The sequence below is a fragment of the Megalops cyprinoides genome, chromosome 2 (genome assembly GCF_013368585.1).
Source record: "Megalops cyprinoides isolate fMegCyp1 chromosome 2, fMegCyp1.pri, whole genome shotgun sequence".
In the NCBI taxonomy this organism is placed as follows: Eukaryota; Metazoa; Chordata; class Actinopteri; order Elopiformes; family Megalopidae; genus Megalops; species Megalops cyprinoides.
Genome location: NC_050584.1, coordinates 68,832,145 through 68,849,644, shown reverse-complemented (window position 1 = coordinate 68,849,644; position 17,500 = coordinate 68,832,145). Strand labels below are relative to the sequence as shown.

Below are 17,500 nucleotides of genomic sequence, written 5' to 3'. Positions count from 1 at the left end.
ACAACACACCGCCATCATTACTGCTGCTGACACACTGCTGTACAACACACCGCCATCATTACTGCCGCTGACACACTGCTGTACAACACACCGCCATCATTACAGCTGAGAGACGACACCGCTGTACAACACACCTCCATCATTACTGCTGCTGAGAGACGACACTGCTGTACAACACACCGCCATCATTACTGCCGCTGAGAGACACTGCTGTACAACACACCACCATCATTACTGCCGCTGAGAGACGACACTGCTGTACAACACACCTCCATCATTACTGCCGCTGACACACTGCTGTACAACACACCGCCATCATTACTGCTGAGAGACGACACCGCTGTACAACACACCTCCATCATTACTGCTGCTGAGAGACGACACTGCTGTACAACACACCGCCATCATTACTGCTGCTGAGAGACGACACTGCTGTACAACACACCTCCATCATTACTGCTGAGAGACGACACCGCTGTACAACACACCGCCATCATTACTGCTGCTGACACACTGCTGTACAACACACCGCCATCATTACTGCTGCTGACACATTGCTGTACAACACACCGCCATCATTACTGCTGCTGACACACTGCTGTACAACACACCGCCATCATTACTGCTGAGAGACGACACCGCTGTACAACACACCGCCATCATTACTGCTGCTGACACACTGCTGTACAACACACCGCCATCATCACTGCTGCTGACACACTGCTGTACAACACACCGCCATCATTACTGCTGCTGACACACTGCTGTACAACACACCGCCATCATTACTGCTGCTGACACACTGCTGTACAACACACCGCCATCATTACTGCTGCTGAGAGACGACACTGCTGCACAACACACCGCCATCATTACTGCTGCTGAGAGACGACACTGCTGTACAACACACCGCCATCATTACTGCTGCTGACACACTGCTGTGCCATACAGCACACCATTTTTGCTGTGGACTGGAATCCTATACACACACGGCCCACCCATCTACACCCTTATGCACACTGCACTCACAATCCACTATTCAAGGTCATATTCACACAAATACACTCCAATACTCAAGTGCTATTCAAAATACAGCGTACAGTAAAGTAAAGTACAGCGCAAACACACACAAACAGCCACACACGGCAGAGCTGCGTTTATCTGTAACGCTGTTTCTCTGCTACAGCGTTTATCTGTAACGCTGTTTCTCTGCTACAGCGTTTATCTGTAACGCTGTTTCAATGCTGTTTCTCTACTACAGCATTTATCCGTAACGCTGTTCTCTGCTACAGCATTTATCCGTAACGCTGTTCTCTGCTACAGCATTTATCCGAAACGCTGTTCTCTGCTACAGCATTTATCCGAAACGCTGTTCTCTGCTACAGCGTTTATCTGTAACACTGTTTCTCTGCTACAGCGTTTATCCATAACGCTGTTCTCTGCTACAGCATTTATCCGAAACGCTGTTCTCTGCTACAGCGTTTATCTGTAACACTGTTTCTCTGCTACAGCGTTTATCTATAACGCTGTTTCTCTGCTACAGCGTTTATCTGTAACGCTGTTTCAATGCTGTTTCTCTGCTACAGCGTTTGTCTGTAACGCTGTTTCTCTGCTACACGCTGTGTCTCTGCTACACGCTGTTTCTCTGCTACAGCGTTTGTCTGTAACGCTGTTTCTCTGCTACAGCGTTTGTCTGTAACGCTGTTTCTCTGCTACAGCTTTTATCTGTAACCCTGTTTCTCTGCTACAGCGTTTGTCTGTAACGCTGTTTCTCTGCTACAGCGTTTATCTGTAACGCTGTTTCTCTGCTACACGCTGTTTCTCTGCTACAGCGTTTATCTGTAACGCTGTGTCTCTGCTACAGCGTTTATCTGTAACGCTGTTTCTCTGCTACAGCGTTTGTCTGTAAGGCTGTTTCTCTTCTACAGCGTTTGTCTGTAACGCTGTTTCTCTGCTACACGCTGTTTCTCTGCTACAGCGTTTGTCTGTAAGGCTGTTTCTCTGCTACAGCGTTTGTCTGTAAGGCTGTTTCTCTTCTACAGCGTTTGTCTGTAAGGCTGTTTCTCTTCTACAGCGTTTGTCTGTAACGCTGTTTCTCTGCTACACGCTGTTTCTCTGCTACAGCGTTTGTCTGTAAGGCTGTTTCTCTGCTACAGCGTTTGTCTGTAACGCTGTTTCTCTGTCTGTAACGTGCGGCGGTTTCTCTGTGTGGGTTCAGTGCAGGCGCGTCACGCGTGTTTGTACCTCAGGTCTGATATGATGGAATGCTTGTAAAGTCTGGACACAGAAGATCTTCTGTACACGCTGTTCACCTGCAGCAATGGAGAAAAGCATCAGCGTCTCTGTAACGAAAAAATACTGCAGAGAGAGAAAATATCCGTGTGTGTGTTTCAGACTGTGTGTGCGTGTCTGTGAGTGTATCTGTAACTCAGTGCCTCTGAGTGTATGTATATCTGTCTGTGATTGTATATTTCTAACTGTGTGTACATATACTGTATCTCTGACTGTGTATGTACTGTATATTTCAGACTGTGTGTGTGGCTGTCAGTATATTTCTGACTGTGTGTGTCTGTGTCTATATTTCAAACTCTGTGTGTGTGTATATATTTCTGACTGTGCGTGTGTGTGTATTTCTGTGCGTGTGTGTGTATTTCTGTGTCTGTGTATGTGTGTATTTCTGTGTGTGTGTGTGTGTGTGTGTGTGTGTGTATGTGTGTGTGTGTATGCGTGTGTGTGTAATTCTGTGTCTGTGTGTGTGTGTGTGTGTGTGTGTGTGTGTGTATACGTGTGTGTGTGTGTGTGTGTGTGTGTGTATACGTGTGTGTGTGTGTGTGTGTGTGTATATGCGTGTGTGTATGCGTGTGTGTGTGTGTGTGTATTTCTGTTCGTTCGTCAGTGTGCAGGGTTCATGTCTTACCACATACTGAATCCTGCTTGCCATGGACTGGAATTCACTGGACTCAGTGTGTCTGTATTCGGGAATAAACTCCACGTTGGCAACACGGAACATTCCGGCAAAGTACACCCCGCTGTTGCTCTCTCTGCGGACTGCGGACAAAGCACAGATCAATGCATTCACGCATGTGTTCATTCAGCCAATCAATTTATCAGTCCAGAGCTTGCAGGTTTGAATCCAGCTGTGTTTATTTGTCATGTACATTCAGCATTATGATGGACACTGTGTGAGTGAGGCTCGGTTAGCTTCCCTGGGCGGAGCTGAGTGCTGTGACACGGTGCTCAACTCACAGATGAAAACCCACAGCAGCGACCACATGATCACCACAACGACGAAGATCACCACGGTCAGCAGGATGGCCAGATTCTGCAGGTTCCACAGCGGGCTCATCTTCTTCTTCTTCTGCTTCCTGTCCTTCCTCCTTCTCCGGTTGTACTTCCTGCACAGTTTGTCCAGCATGGCGTCCACTGTGGGCACCTCCAGCGACACATCAGCCACCTGAAGCGGCAAGGATGTCACAACAATGTCACAATGTCAGAGTAATGTTACAACTTCAGAACAGTGTCATGACATCAAGGTGCTGTCACAATGTCAGAGCACAGTTAAAATGTCACTACACTCTAATGACTTCAGAGCAGCACCATTATATCAGAAACCTTCATGGCATCTGAGCATCATCAGGAAATCAGAGAACTGACCAACTTCGAAATGTCAGGACAACGGAGTGCCACCAGAGTGTCACAGTACTGTCATGTAGAAGTGTGACAGAGCAATTCAGGACATAACTGATATGCTTTGAGTATGTGTCTGACAGAGAAAAGCTGAAGACCTGAGTAGATTTCGTTGACAACTAGACCTTCCAACCGCTACTCTGATGTGAAAATAATTCATTTCATTACTCTACAGCGCCACCAATTGCTATTTACTGAGGTTGCAGCCATCCGAAATGCCGATCGAGCCATTGGGAAATTGATGGGAGCGCCGGACCATTAGCCTGCGCGCAGCGGGTTATAGGACCGGAGGCGCTCAGTGTTCACGTTTCAATGCTGAGCGACTTCGGGTCCAAATTCTCACGGACAACGTTCAAGTTCCCCCGTGTCTCTTATTGCAAATAAATAAACTGTCTGTTCTGTCTGAGAACTCGGAGCTCATCCGAGATCTCGGAGGATTTGAGGACATTTGCGGCAGAGAGACAGACATGCGGTGTTGAGTTACAGCTGGCGCTTTGTAAACCCCAGGCCGGTCACTGCGGGATGTGGGACAAAGCTGTGAGTCCAGGACCTGCCTCGCAGCTGCAGCTCTTCGTGTTACACTTCATATGAATAATTCATGCTTTGTCATTCCATCCAGTTGACTGCCGTTAATCAATTCCACGGTAAGGTAACCTGGGATAAATTCCCTCCTGAGAAACTCAATTGGAAACGAGTCCGATCCACAGTATTTTCTCTATTCAAACGAAACGCAAATTAACATCATTGACATGTAGTGAGCGCGAGCTTGAAAAGGGCTCCTAACTTTATAAAACAATTCACAGTGATGTTCGTTATAACAGAGCATACATGCGAAGGTGTTATGAAGAGTGGCGGGGTAGCAGACCCGTTACTTTGATTTGAAGTTCCACAGCTTCATACTCACGCTCGCGCCATCGGTATCAGCTTCGGTGGCGTTTGGCTGCGTGCTGTCCTCGCGCTCGGTGTCCATGGCACGTGAGCATTACCCCCTCCTCAGCTTCAGCAGCGGAGCGCCGTCGGCATGTCGCCTCGGACATCAGCGATCTGCACACATTTCAAGCTTTGGACGCCGACAAACAAACCGAAAAAGTGAAATAAAGTGGCGAGCGCCCGCGACGCAGGTGCCCGTGCAGGTGATCTGCAGGAAGCACTCCTGCTGAAGCGGCGCTGCTCCACGGACCAGCGGCCAGTAACTGTATCCGGCCATGTGAGACGCCTGAGCCGAGGATTCTCCGAAGCAGGCAGCATTACGAAACATGCATCACTGCACGGCGTATCCCAGCGTGTACGTTAAGGAGAGCCAATGAAATGGCCCAACACAGGGCAGTGTTCTCCCTGAAGGAAGCACTCACACGGAAGGCCATGACTGAATCCACAGTCACCTCTACGAGACGCTGTCCCATTCATAAATACAGCATCAGAACCCACACATTCATACAACTTATTAACACACAACATTCAGAGTATAACACAGTCACATTCACAGACCAACCCACTAACACTGCACTCACACTGACACACTCCCTCTAACACCGCACTCACACTGACACACTGCCTCCAACACCGCACTCACACTGACACACTCCCTCTAACACCGCACTCACGCTGACACACTCCCTCTAACACCGCACTCACGCTGACACACTCCCTCTAACACCGCACTCACACTGACACACTCCCTCTAACACCGCACTCACACTGACACACTCCCTCTAACACCGCACTCACACTGACACACTCCCTCTAACACCGCACTCACACTCACACAGACACACTCCCTCTAACACCGCACTCACACTGACACACTCCCTCCAACACCACACTCACACTGACACACTCCCTCTAACACCGCACTCACACTGACACACTCCCTCTAACACCGCACTCACACTCACACAGACACACTCCCTCTAACACCGCACTCACACTGACACACTCCCTCCAACACCACACTCACACTGACACACTCCCTCTAACACCGCACTCACACTGACACACTCCCTCTAACACCGCACTCACAGACACACTCCCTCTAACACCGCACTCACACTGACACACTCCCTCTAACACCGCACTCACACTGACACACTCCCTCTAACACCGCACTCACAGACACACTCCCTCTAACACCGCACTCACACTGACACACTCCCTCTAACACCGCACTCACACTGACACACTCCCTCTAACACCGCACTCACACTGACACACTCCCTCTAACACCGCACTCACACTGACACACTCCCTCCAACACCGCACTCACTCATATTCATACAAACACACTCCACATGAAAGTTAACACCTACACAAACACACCCATACACACCCAAACAAACACACCCAAATTCACGCAGTGCTTTTGTAAATTCTATGGAACACACAGACATAAAAGACCATTCCCATTTTGCACATTTGATTTGTTTATTTCATACCCTTTGAACAGAGTTAGTGTTGAACATGCTCATGCAAACATGTAAAGAAGTACTTTTACAATTCAGTCTCACTCCAGAATGATCCAGCCTTAAATACAGAAATAAAAGTGAACATTTTATTGTATGTGCATATGGCTGTATACTTTCAAATCAATATTCAAGGGTCAGAATTTTGAAAAAATGATTAAAGTGTATATCAATTTCCTGCAGTGAATTTAAAATTATGATGTCTTAAAATGTGTTTAACACATCAGGGAGATCATGCAAAGTAACTTTTTAAAATAACAGCAACAATTTTCTCATTGTGGTATTAATTAAAACGCAGTTGGCACATACTTTTATGCCTGTGAGATGCTGTAATCCTTCTACTGAAGGCAGCTCTGTAGGTTTCACACACCTTCACTCAAACAGATGCAGACTGACCGCACCTCTTTAGACAGGCAAAGCCCCTGTTTCTTTCCTTTAAGCTCAGGAGAGGGACGGTTTTCAAAACTCTTCATCGAATAATAAGGCAGGAGGAAATGACATCACAGGAGGCAGATCTGGAGGCATCAGATGTTTTCCTGCTGTTTTGTTATTGGGCAGCCTCACAGAAGAGGAGATTCAGCCAATGGGGAGGCTGGGATCAGTTCGTCCCACTGACAGGGGCGGGGGTTCTGGTCAGCGCTACCGTGGCAACATGTAGCTGGCCAGCTGATGTCTTTGTACAGATGTCTTTGACAAGCTTTCTGTTTTACTTCTACAAGCTTTATTTCTCAGTAGCCAGCGGGTATAAAATGTTATATATGTGCACGCACCAAATTAAATGCAGTGACTGTATTAAAAATGTGAGATTCTATGATCTAGTGGTAAGATGGTCTGGTGCAGTGGTGGATAGTACAGTGCTTGCCAAGGCTGTCTCTGTTTTACATCCACACTGAGTAAAAAGTGAGCTACTTAAAAACTACAGCGTCCTCTTAAAAAACATCCTATGATAAACGTCAACGTTACCCATGCACAGATTTTTACCACTCAAAACGTAAAAAACACTGAAAGTATACAGCCCTATGTATAACTGAGTGTATGTATATGCATATGAATGAGCACACATATAGATGTATACATACAAATGGAACATAATGGGTATGACAGCAGTTTGACGGGAGAGGGGAGAGTCTCAGTGTTTCACAGGCAGTTTGGTTCCTAAATCCTCCACACCAGCAGGAGGCGTCCTCCTCTCTCTGTGGTGTCCCCCCTCAGAGGAGGGCGGGGGACGGCACGGGACGGCAGAGTCTGCGAGGCGCGGCCGCCGGCCTCACTTTCTGAAGAAGGCGTGGCGGGCCAAGCTGCTCCACAGGTGGGAGGGCTTGCGTTTGGGCTCGGCCAATGAGAAGACAGGCTGCTGGGGGATGCTGGTTGGCACGGTAACGTGGCGCTGGTGGAGGGGGTGCAGGGGCTGGTTAGGTGCGGGACATCCAGCGTAGCCCATACCTGCGGGACACACTTCACACCTCAGAACAGGAGGCAGCAATGGCAACTACAACCAGACCACAGGCTAAACTCCAAATCCCATGATGCACCAAACTCCATCACTCTGGCTCACCCTGAACATGTAAGCATTAATTATGGAGGAGGGAAACTGGAGCAGTCAGAGAGAGTAGCTCTGACAACGCATCTGATTCCATTCCCTGAAGAATGGAAGATCATGGTAATAAACTTCACTAATCACACTGAAAGCAGAGGAAAGGAAACACTTTCTGTTCAGCTAAATCTGCAGTGAGTGACCGTGAGTTTCTCCCCACAATTGGCGCCTCTGTATTCTTTCCCGTTTTGGGGATTTGCGTACAGTCCAACCTTTTTGCAAAACATCCCTTTCTACATGTTCCTAACCCTAACCCTAACTTTCTACACCTTCCTCCCTTCAGATCCGTGCCCTGCTGACACCCAAACCCCGCCCACCTCACACTCAGGGCTTACTTCTCAGTTTTCCACGTTTGGATTTCCTTGCGTTGAGAATCGCTTGCTTCCTCTGGCTCTCTGTGATCTCCATTCCTGTTGAAAAAAACAAAACCAAATAAAACAAAACTGAAGTTTAATCTGACAGCTGATTGACAGCAGGAGGTAAAACGGAGCCATCTGTGGCGCAGTTTGATGACATCACGCACCCATCTCTTGGTCCTCCCGGACGCGGCGACGCTCGTCGGCGAAGGCCTGCAGCCAGCGCGGCTTGTCCTGCGCTTTCCTGGCGCAGAAGGTCCACTCCTCGCGCGTGGCGGCGTCCCGCAGGCGGAAGGCGTGTTTGAGGGCGAGGCCGAGCTGGGCGTCACGCCCGTCGGGCAGGTCCTGCACCGCCAGCCCGTCCGTGTGCAGCCGGCCGCGGTAATGCAGCAGGTCCCGCCGCAGAACATCCTTCTTGCAGAACACCATCTGGTGGTCGAACAGGAAGAAGACGCGCTGCTGCGTCCTGCCGTCGGGCCACGCCCACGTCAGCTCCCCCGAGTGGATCAGCTCCGAGCTGCGGCTCAGCACATCCTCCCCCTGCGGCACAGCCAACGTCAGGGCAACGCTACTGCAACGCTGGGAGAACGTCAGGGCAACGCTACTGCAACGCTGGGACAACGTCAGGGCAACGCTACTGCAACGCTGGGAGAACGTCAGGGCAATGCTACTGCAACGATGGGACAACGTCAGGGCAACGCTACTGCAACGATGGGACAACGTCAGGGCAACGCTACTGCAACGCTGGGAGAACGTTAGGAGAAAGTGTGGGAAACGCCAGGGTAACACTGGGGGAAAATGTGGATGTGGCAGTGTAACACTGAAAGAACATTTGAGGAATGCCAGTGTAACATTGGAGAAACGTGGGGAAGGCCAGGGTAATGTATGCTGGAAATGCCGCTAACACAGAGAAGGGTCAGGGTTAGGGTGTAAGGGTTAGAGTGTAAGGGTTCGGGTTAGAGTTAGGGTGTAAGGGTTCGGGTTAGGGTGTAAGGGTTCGGGTTAGGGTGTAAGGGTTAGGGTGTAAGGGTTCGGGTTAGGGTGTAAGGGTTCGGGTTAGGGTTAGGGTGTAAGGGTTAGGGTTAGGGTGTAAGGGTTCGGGTTAGGGTGTAAGGGTTAGGGTGTAAGGGTTCGGGTTAGGGTTAGGGTGTAAGGGTTCGGGTTAGGGTTAGGGTGTAAGGGTTCGGGTTAGAGTTAGGGTTAGGGTGTAAGGGTTCGTGTAAGGGTCCGGGTTAGGGTGTAAGGGTTCGGGTTAGGGTCAGGGTTAGGGTTAGGGTGTAAGGGTTCGGGTTAGGGTCAGGGTTAGGGTTAGGTTGCAAGGGTTCGGGTTAGGGTTAGGGTGTAAGGGTTCGGGTTAGGGTCAGGGTTAGGGTGTAAGGGCTCGGGTTAGGGTCAGGGTTAGGGTTAAGGTTAGGGTGTAAGGGTTCGGGTTAGGGTGTAAGGGTTCGGGTTAGGGTGTAAGGGTTCGGGTTAGGGTTAGGGTGTAAGAGTTCGGGTTAGGGTCAGGGTTAGGGTGTAAGGGTTCGGGTTAGGGTTAGGGTGTAAGGGTTCGGGTTAGGGTCAGGGTTAGGGTGTAAGGGCTCGGGTTAGGGTCAGGGTTAGGGTTAAGGTTAGGGTTAGGGTTAGGGTGTAAGGGTTCGGGTTAGGGTGTAAGGGTTCGGGTTAGGGTGTAAGGGTTCGGGTTAGGGTTAGGGTGTAAGAGTTCGGGTTAGGGTCAGGGTTAGGGTGTAAGGGTTCGGGTTAGGGGCAGGGTTAGGGTGTAAGGGTTCGTGTAAGGGTTCGGGTTAGGGTGTAAGGGTTCGGGTTAGGGGCAGCGCTAGTGTAATGGCAGCAGATGATGTTGGGACACGGTTAGGCAACACTAGTGGGAAAATGCTGAGAGAGCGTTTGGGTATGCCAGCGCAACATATGGGGAATGCCTGTGCAACGCTGGGAGAAGGTTACGGCAGCACTAATGTAAACCTGGAAGAACGTTAGGGAAACGCTGGGGGAACGCCGGGGTGACACCGGCCCCTCACCTCCCAGCGCAGGATGGCGGTCTGCCAGTGGGCGATGGTGTCGATGTTTTCCAGCCTCCTCTTCCTCTCATTAATGAGCCGCGCCACCTTCTTCATCGCCTCGTACGCCCCGCTCACGCTGCCGTGGTCCCTGCAGCACAGAGAGGCATGTGTGTGTGTGAGAGAGAGTGTGTGTTACCTGTGTGTTACCTGTGTGTGTGTGAGTGTGTGTGTGTGTGTTACCTCTGTGTGCGTGTGTGTGTGTGTTACCTCTGTGTATGCGTGTGTGTGTGTGTGTGTGTGTGTGAGAGAGTGTGTGTTACCTCAGTGTGTGTGTGTGTGTGTCTAAGAGAGTGTGTGTTACCTCTGTGTGTGTGTGTGTGTGTGTGTGTTTGTGTGTGTGTATTAGAATGTGTGTGAGTGTGTGAGTGTGAGTGTGAGTGTGTGTGTGTGTGTGTGAGTGCGAGTGTGAGTGTGTGTGTGTGTGTGTGTGTGTATCTGTGTGTGTATTAGAGAGTGTGTGTGTGTTACGGACAGGCCATTTCCTGTGAGATCTAAAATGACCCTTGAGAGTGCCAGGAGATCTTATTAGTCCCCAGATGAGCCTGTTATTATTATTGATACCCGTTTTGTCAGATTTATTTGAGTAAATTTCATTGTTAGTATTAGTGGGTCCCTAAAACACTTCGGCTTGCTTGGTACAATATGAAAAGAGGGTTGGCGTTGCTTAATGAATGAGTGGTTTGACCCTATCACCCGGGGCGATCCGTGGAATGAGGCTATTTCCGGTGGGGTTGCGCATGCACCGGAATGGCTGCCACTGTGGACCAATGTGGACTGCTGAAGCTGGCCTCCCGCGGGAAATACCCTACTGCAGTTTATGACCGACCACTCTACCGCAACGTTTTTGCTCGATTTCCTCAAGTCCCGGGAAGGCGACCAACCGAAGAGCGTTAACAAGCATAGCGCAACAGAAGTGAACTGGGACCTTTTAGATATTAAAACTGAACAACGCAAACGCAAGAAAGCCAGCGAACGCTACTCTCTCTTCGCTACACCAAGGCCGGGCTGTCCGTCGCGGGGCGACTGGTGCGGGCTGGCCACGGAAAGGGCGAAGCTTTGGCGTCCGTGTCCAAAACTGTAGGTAACGTCAATCTTTCATTTCTTTCTGTTGTATTTAAGCAAGCCGAATGTGTACTAGCTGCACGCCGCCCTGAGAGGTTTCGGGGATAGCGCGATAACCCCTTAAGACAACAACATTGCCTGGCGTATCTGTAGGAAGGTAGACCGCCAAGGCTGACAGGCTTGCAATATCCCTGCTCAGGGAGGGCGTGACAGATTGGGGGCTCGTCTCGGGATGCTGAATTACGTACAGCGTTATCTAGCTACATTTGGATTTATTATTATAACTGGCGTGTTTGTGTTCGTTCGCTGTACTTATAAGGTTTGTCGGCAAAATCATTATTAAAATCTAGTTGGATTTGTAGTGCCCTAGTTAGTTTCGGATAAGCAATTCTTTGTGCTGGGTAACGTACACGGGGCTGTTTGAGCCTGTTAAAGGGCTGCGCATTGCAAGGGTAGGTAGTTAGTTTAGTATGGGTGCGTAGACCCAAGCGCGAATTAATCGTGCTGTACCGCTCCGAGCAGCAAAGAATTGTGAGTCCGGTGGGGTAGCTAGGTTGGGTAAAGCTTAGCTTAGTTTAGTTAAAGGTAATATTGTAGACTAGCCGTAGCTTATGTTAGGCTAGGTGTAACTTGGCTAAACGTTTCTTTTTTTTCTAACTAGTGAGATGATGTGGTAGTTTGCAAGCTGTTTTGGTGATAATTGTATGTCTGTGCCAGTTGTTGTAGCCACGTGGTACGGTCTGTAAGAGCGGTGTGACAGTGTTCTGTGGGTGGCACTCCAGAACCTGCCCTGGGGTGTTTGTAGCCTGCTTGAAGAGTGGGTCTTCCCCCCTGTTTGTGAACCTGGTGATTTAGAGGATGCACACATGGTTCCTGTTTTCTTTTTGAGGTGAATGCCCTCTGGTGGTGATTGCAATTGGCACATGTGCTTATCTAATATAAACTGTATTCTTGATATATTTTTCTAGTGCTTTGTGTTCCGGCTCTTGCTGTAACTAGTTTGGTGTTGTGGGCAGTGTTATATAGAGGAGTAGTGCTATGTCTAGCGGTGGTACAATGAGTGGGAGGAGTACATCCCCTGTTAGTGAGTTTGAGCTGCCCACTGTTGCTCAGTTTAGGAGTTATATTAGGGCGCAACTAGCCGCACTGGCTGAGCGGGAGGGCATGGAGGTGCCGTCCACTATGACCAAAAAGGAGTTAGTTGCACTAGTGAAGGAGTTGTTCAGTTTGGAGGATCTGTGGGCAGAGCAGAAAGAAGAGAAGGAGCGACAGGAGAGGTTGGCAAAGGAGGAGCGTGAGCGCCAGTTTGAACTTGAGAGGAGGGAGAGTGAGCAGAAGTTTGAGTTGGAGAAGATGAGATTGGAGGTTGAGAGAGTAGCTAGGGAAAAGGGTGTGCTGACTGAACCCAGTTTTAACCTCAGTTCTGCTGAGAAGCTCCTGCCTCAGTTTAATGAGGAGGAGGTTGATGTGTTCTTTGAAGCCTTCGAGCGAGTGGCAACTGAGTTAGCTTGGCCGCGTTCAAAATGGCCGCTGCTGGTGCAGCGGGCCCTCATTGGTAAGGCACAACATGCATTTGCTGTGTTAGACGGCTCTCTCGCCCTCAATTATGATGCCGTGAAGGAGGCTGTGCTAACCGCCTATGGCAGTGTTCCCGATGAATACCGTCTGAAGTTTCGGTCCCACCGGCGTAAGGGTGGTGAGTCTCACCTTGACTTGTACCGTAGGCAGCAGATCCTTATGTCGCGTTGGCTAACTGCCTGTAAGGCTGATACAGTGGAGGCCCTGACAGAGCTCATTCTGATGGAGCAATTTAGAAGCTGCGTGTCACGTGATATAGATGTTTATATTGCTGAGCGTGGTGTTCAAACTGTGAAGGAGGCGGCTGAGCTTGCAGACACTTGGGAGGTTATCCATTATGGTGGAATTGGGCGGGGACACCATGATAGGGGTCAGGATAGGCGGAAGTTTTTTGGGAGTTCTAAGCCTGAGGTGAAGCGGCTTGGTAGTGACCAGCCTGGCCAGGGCGGAGGTTCTGATGGGGGTAGGGCCCCCCGAAGTAATGCCCACCAGGGAGTCAGTGGCCAGCGGCTCCCTGAGCGTTCTTTTGGGAATGGTCGTGGGGGACCTGGTTCCCGCCAGGACATTATTTGTCACAAGTGTCGGCGGCCAGGGCATATTCGAAGTAATTGCCCAGCCCTCAGAGACAGAGCAAACCGTGACCAAGTTGTTGCTCTGGTATCAGCTAGGGCACAGGGGCTTGGAGCTGACGATCAGGTGCCTGGTGGCATCACAAAAGAGCCTTTGGTAGGTTGTACCCGTTTTGTTTCCCTAGGTTCTGTAGCTTTGACCTGTAGTAACCCTGAAGTTCCTATACAGATTTTGAGAGACACAGGAGCGAGTCAGTCCCTGCTGGCTACTGGTGTTCTTGATTTGCCACCCCCAGCACCGGGGAGTCCAGTTGTACTTCTGGCTGGCTTGAGGGGGGAGTTTGGGCCCTATCCGTTGAGAGAGGTCTACTTGTGGTCAGAGTTAGTCAATGGTCCTGTGAAGGTGGCTGTTATTGACTCTCTCCCTGTACAAGGTGTGTCGTTACTGTTAGGTAATGACCTGGCTGGTGATAGAGTTACAGAACCTCCAGTTCTTTCCCCTGAAGCCTGCAATGTTGTGGATACTGAAAAGTTGGCTAGAGAGTTCCCTGAAGTATTCACTGCATGTGTGGTGACGCGTGCTCAAGCAAAGGCCCGTGCTTGTCCCACTCCTTGTGAGGAACCAGATGATCAGGTGGATTTGTCTGATACTTTTATGGCCCACCTAAAGCAAACACAGGAGGATCCCCGCCTGGGTCGGTAGGCCCTGGTGGAGGCCCAGTTAGCGGACCCTGATTTGGCTCCGTGTTTCCGTCTGGTGGAGGAACCAGATGGCGGTGCTGTGTTGTCCGAGGGCTATTATTTGCGGGACGATGTCCTTATGAGGTGTTGGCGGCCACCAAGGGAGCCTGCCGAGGAATGGAACGTTACATCAGGTGGTGTTGCCTTGCGGATATCGAGAGGGTGTGCTTAAAATGGGTCATGCTGGACCCATGGCTGGTCATGTTGGTGTGAATCGAACATTTGAACGAATCAGACGCCATTTTTGGTGGCCAGGCATGAGGAAGAGTGTACTTGAGTATCGCAGGTCATGCGAACCCTGTCAGCGTGCAGGTAAGGCTCAGCATATGCCACCACCTGTGCCTCTTAAGCCACTCCCCCTTTTCTCTGCCCCCTTCACAAGAGTGATGGTTGACTGTGTGGGGCCCCTCCCGAAGACTAAGAAGGGCAATGAGTATCTCGTAACGATTCTAGATGTTACTACCCGGTTTCCTAAAGCAGTCCCACTCAGGAACATCCGGGCTCAGACGGTAATTGAAACTCTCATGCAGTTTTTTTCCAGATATGGCCTTCCTCGGGAAATTCAGTCCGATCGTGGGTCGAACTTTACTTCTACTGTCTTTCAGGGCGTTATGAATCAGCTAGGCATTAAGCAAGTTACATCATCAGCTTATCACCCACAGTCTCAAGGAGCCATTGAGCGCTTCCATCGGACCCTGAAAGAGATGGTGCGGGCGTATAGTGATCAATTCCCGGGGGAATGGGATACTGCAATGCCTAATGTTTGCGGTTAGGGATAGCGTAAACGAATCCATCGGTTTTACACCTTTTCAGTTAGTTTATGGTCATGAGGTGCGTGGGCCCTTGCGCTTACTGAAGGAACGATTAGTGGGTGAAAGTGTTCCGGAGGATCCCCTTACATATGTTGCACATTTTACTGACCGGCTCCAGGCTGCTTGCGAGATTGCCCAGCAGAAGCTTGCGGGGTCAAAGGTCAAAATGAAACATCAATATGACAAGCGAGCCCAGCCACGCAGCTTTGCAGCTGGGGATCGGGTGTTAGTCCTGTTGCCAGCAGGGGGTGGAAAACTGGGTGTACGATTCGAAGGGCCTTATTCAGTTGTAAGGCAGGCTGGACCCTGTAGTTATGTCATCAGCACTCCTGATCGCCGTGTGAAGACGCGACTGTGTCACGTGAATTTGCTCAAACTATTTGTGGGACGGGAGACTGTGGCTCCAGTGTGTTTTAACAGGGTACAGGGTGTGGAAGATAGTGATATGGAGGCAGGCTTCATTCCTCGTGAGCCAATTAGTGCTCGCCTTCAGAACACTGAGGCTCGGCGAGACCTCCGGAATCAGTTAACCCATTTGACTGTGTCCCAAGCAGAGGATGTTGTGGGTCTGGTTGAGTCTTACCTGGAGCTGTTCAAAGACACACCGGGGTTGACAAAGTTGGCAATTCACGACGTTGACACTGGGATGGCCACCCCAATAAAACAGCATGCGTATCGCCTGGCCCCCCACAAACGTGTTTTGGTGCAGCAGGAGCTAGACTATATGCTCGAGATTGGTGCTATTGAGCCCACAGTGAGTGAATGGAGCTCCCCAGTTGTTTTGGTAATGAAGGAAGGTGGCGCGCCTCGTCTGTGTATTGACTACAGAAAGGTCAACGCTGTAACACGTACAGATGCATATCCCATTCCTCGAATGGTGGACTGTATCGACCGTATTGGTAGGGCTCAGTGGGTGTCCAAATTTGACCTCCTTAAGGGCTATTGGCAGGTGCCCCTTACTGAACGTGCTAAGGAGGTGTCTGCTTTCACTACCCACAATGCCTTGTATGCATGCCGGGTCTTGCCATTTGGCATGAAAAATGCCCCTGCCTCCTTTCAGAGGTTAATGAATCAGGTGACCAGGGGCCTGGACCACGTGGTCACCTATATTGATGATGTGGTTGTGTTTAGCGACTCATGGGAGAGCCATGTCGAGCATATTCGAGCGCTCTTTACCTGTCTTGCTGAGGCCTCTTTGGTGGTAAATCTACCCAAGTGCGAGTTTGGGCAGGGTCAGGTTACGTACCTAGGCCACCGGGTGGGGCATGGTGAGGTACTCCCACGGTCAGCAAAGGTTAAGGCTATCTTGGATTTTCCAGCTCCACAGAATCGCCGACAACTAATGAGAATTTTAGGGATGTGTGGGTTTTACCGTAAGTATGTTCCTAATTTTGCTACCGTGACCGCTCCACTCACTGACTTGTTGCAGAAGGGGGTCAAGTGGGTGTGGTCCCCCGAGTGTCAGTCAGCTTTGGACGCTGTGAAGGCCATACTCTCATGTGAACCAGTACTAGCGGCGCCAGATTTCTCCCAGCCTTTCTGCCTTGCGGTGGATGCCTCTGATGTAGGAGTAGGTGGTGTCCTTCTTCAGACGGGAAGCGATGGTGTCGAGAGGCCAGTGGCTTACTTTTCAAAAAAGTTGAATCGCCACCAGCGAAACTACTCCACTATTGAGAAGGAGGCTTTGGCTTTGGTACTGGCGGTACAACATTTTGAGGTGTATGTGTCCAGTGTAGCGGGTGATGTGGTGGTCTATTCCGATCATAATCCACTCACATTCCTTGCCAAGTTTCAGAGCTCGAATGCGCGAGTCTTTAGATGGAGTTTGATCTTACAGCCATATGGTCTGAAGGTGAAACATATTGCTGGTAGAGATAATGTTATTGCGGACGCTCTCTCCAGGAGTGGAATATGAGTTGAGATGGCAGCCTCTCTAGGGTTTTCTAGCCGCTCTGGTTGATGTGAGTCACCGCTAGGTGCTCAATAGGTGCAGTGTTGGCCTGGGGTTTTGCTGCTATGGGCCTATGTGCAGATTTGGTGTCTGCAAACTTTTCTTGATTTTCAATGACTGTTTAGATGTAGTTTTATTACTTAGATGTGCTGTGTTTGTTCCTCAAAGTGGTGGTAGATGGAAATGTCCGTCCTACATTTTACCAAAAATGAAAAAAAAAAAAGGGAGAAAAAAAAAGAAAAAAATTATAGTTGTTTTTTTTTTTCGATAATTTTTGGCTTGAGATCTAAAATGACCCTTGAGAGTGCCAGGAGATCTTATTAGTCCCCAGATGAGCCTGTTATTATTATTGATACCCGTTTTGTCAGATTTGAGTAAATTTCATTGTTAGTATTAGTGGGTCCCTAAAACACTTCGGCTTGCTTGGTACAATATGAAAAGAGGGTTGGCGTTGCTTAATGAATGAGTGGTTTGACCCTATCACCCGGGGCGATCCGTGGAATGAGGCTATTTCCGGTGGGGTTGCGCATGCACCGGAATGGCTGCCACTGTGGACCAATGTGGACTGCTGAAGCTGGCCTCCCGCGGGAAATACCCTACTGCAGTTTATGACCGACCACTCTACCGCAAC

At 49.8% G+C, this 17,500-nt stretch overlaps 2 protein-coding genes across 2 annotated transcripts in view; both read right to left on the bottom strand.

Annotated features, from left to right (window-relative positions):
* The window catches only part of LOC118772359, a 44,963-nt gene extending 41,515 nt beyond the window's left edge, over positions 1–3,448 (bottom strand). Inside the window, exons 1-3 of the mRNA XM_036520620.1 lie at positions 3,247–3,448; positions 2,918–3,048; positions 2,245–2,312 (exon numbers count right to left, since the gene is read on the bottom strand). Coding sequence (XP_036376513.1) covers positions 2,245–2,312; positions 2,918–3,048; positions 3,247–3,415 — 368 coding nt within the window. The 5' untranslated portion in view covers positions 3,416–3,448. The remainder of the gene's footprint in view (positions 1–2,244; positions 2,313–2,917; positions 3,049–3,246) is intronic.
* Positions 3,449–6,292: 2,844 nt separating this feature from the next.
* spata13 (spermatogenesis associated 13) overlaps positions 6,293–17,500 on the bottom strand; it is a 24,844-nt gene continuing 13,636 nt past the window's right edge. Inside the window, exons 9-12 of the mRNA XM_036520673.1 lie at positions 10,115–10,244; positions 8,264–8,636; positions 8,076–8,150; positions 6,293–7,589 (exon numbers count right to left, since the gene is read on the bottom strand). Of these exons, the coding sequence (XP_036376566.1) occupies positions 7,414–7,589; positions 8,076–8,150; positions 8,264–8,636; positions 10,115–10,244 (754 nt within the window). The 3' untranslated portion in view covers positions 6,293–7,413. The remainder of the gene's footprint in view (positions 7,590–8,075; positions 8,151–8,263; positions 8,637–10,114; positions 10,245–17,500) is intronic.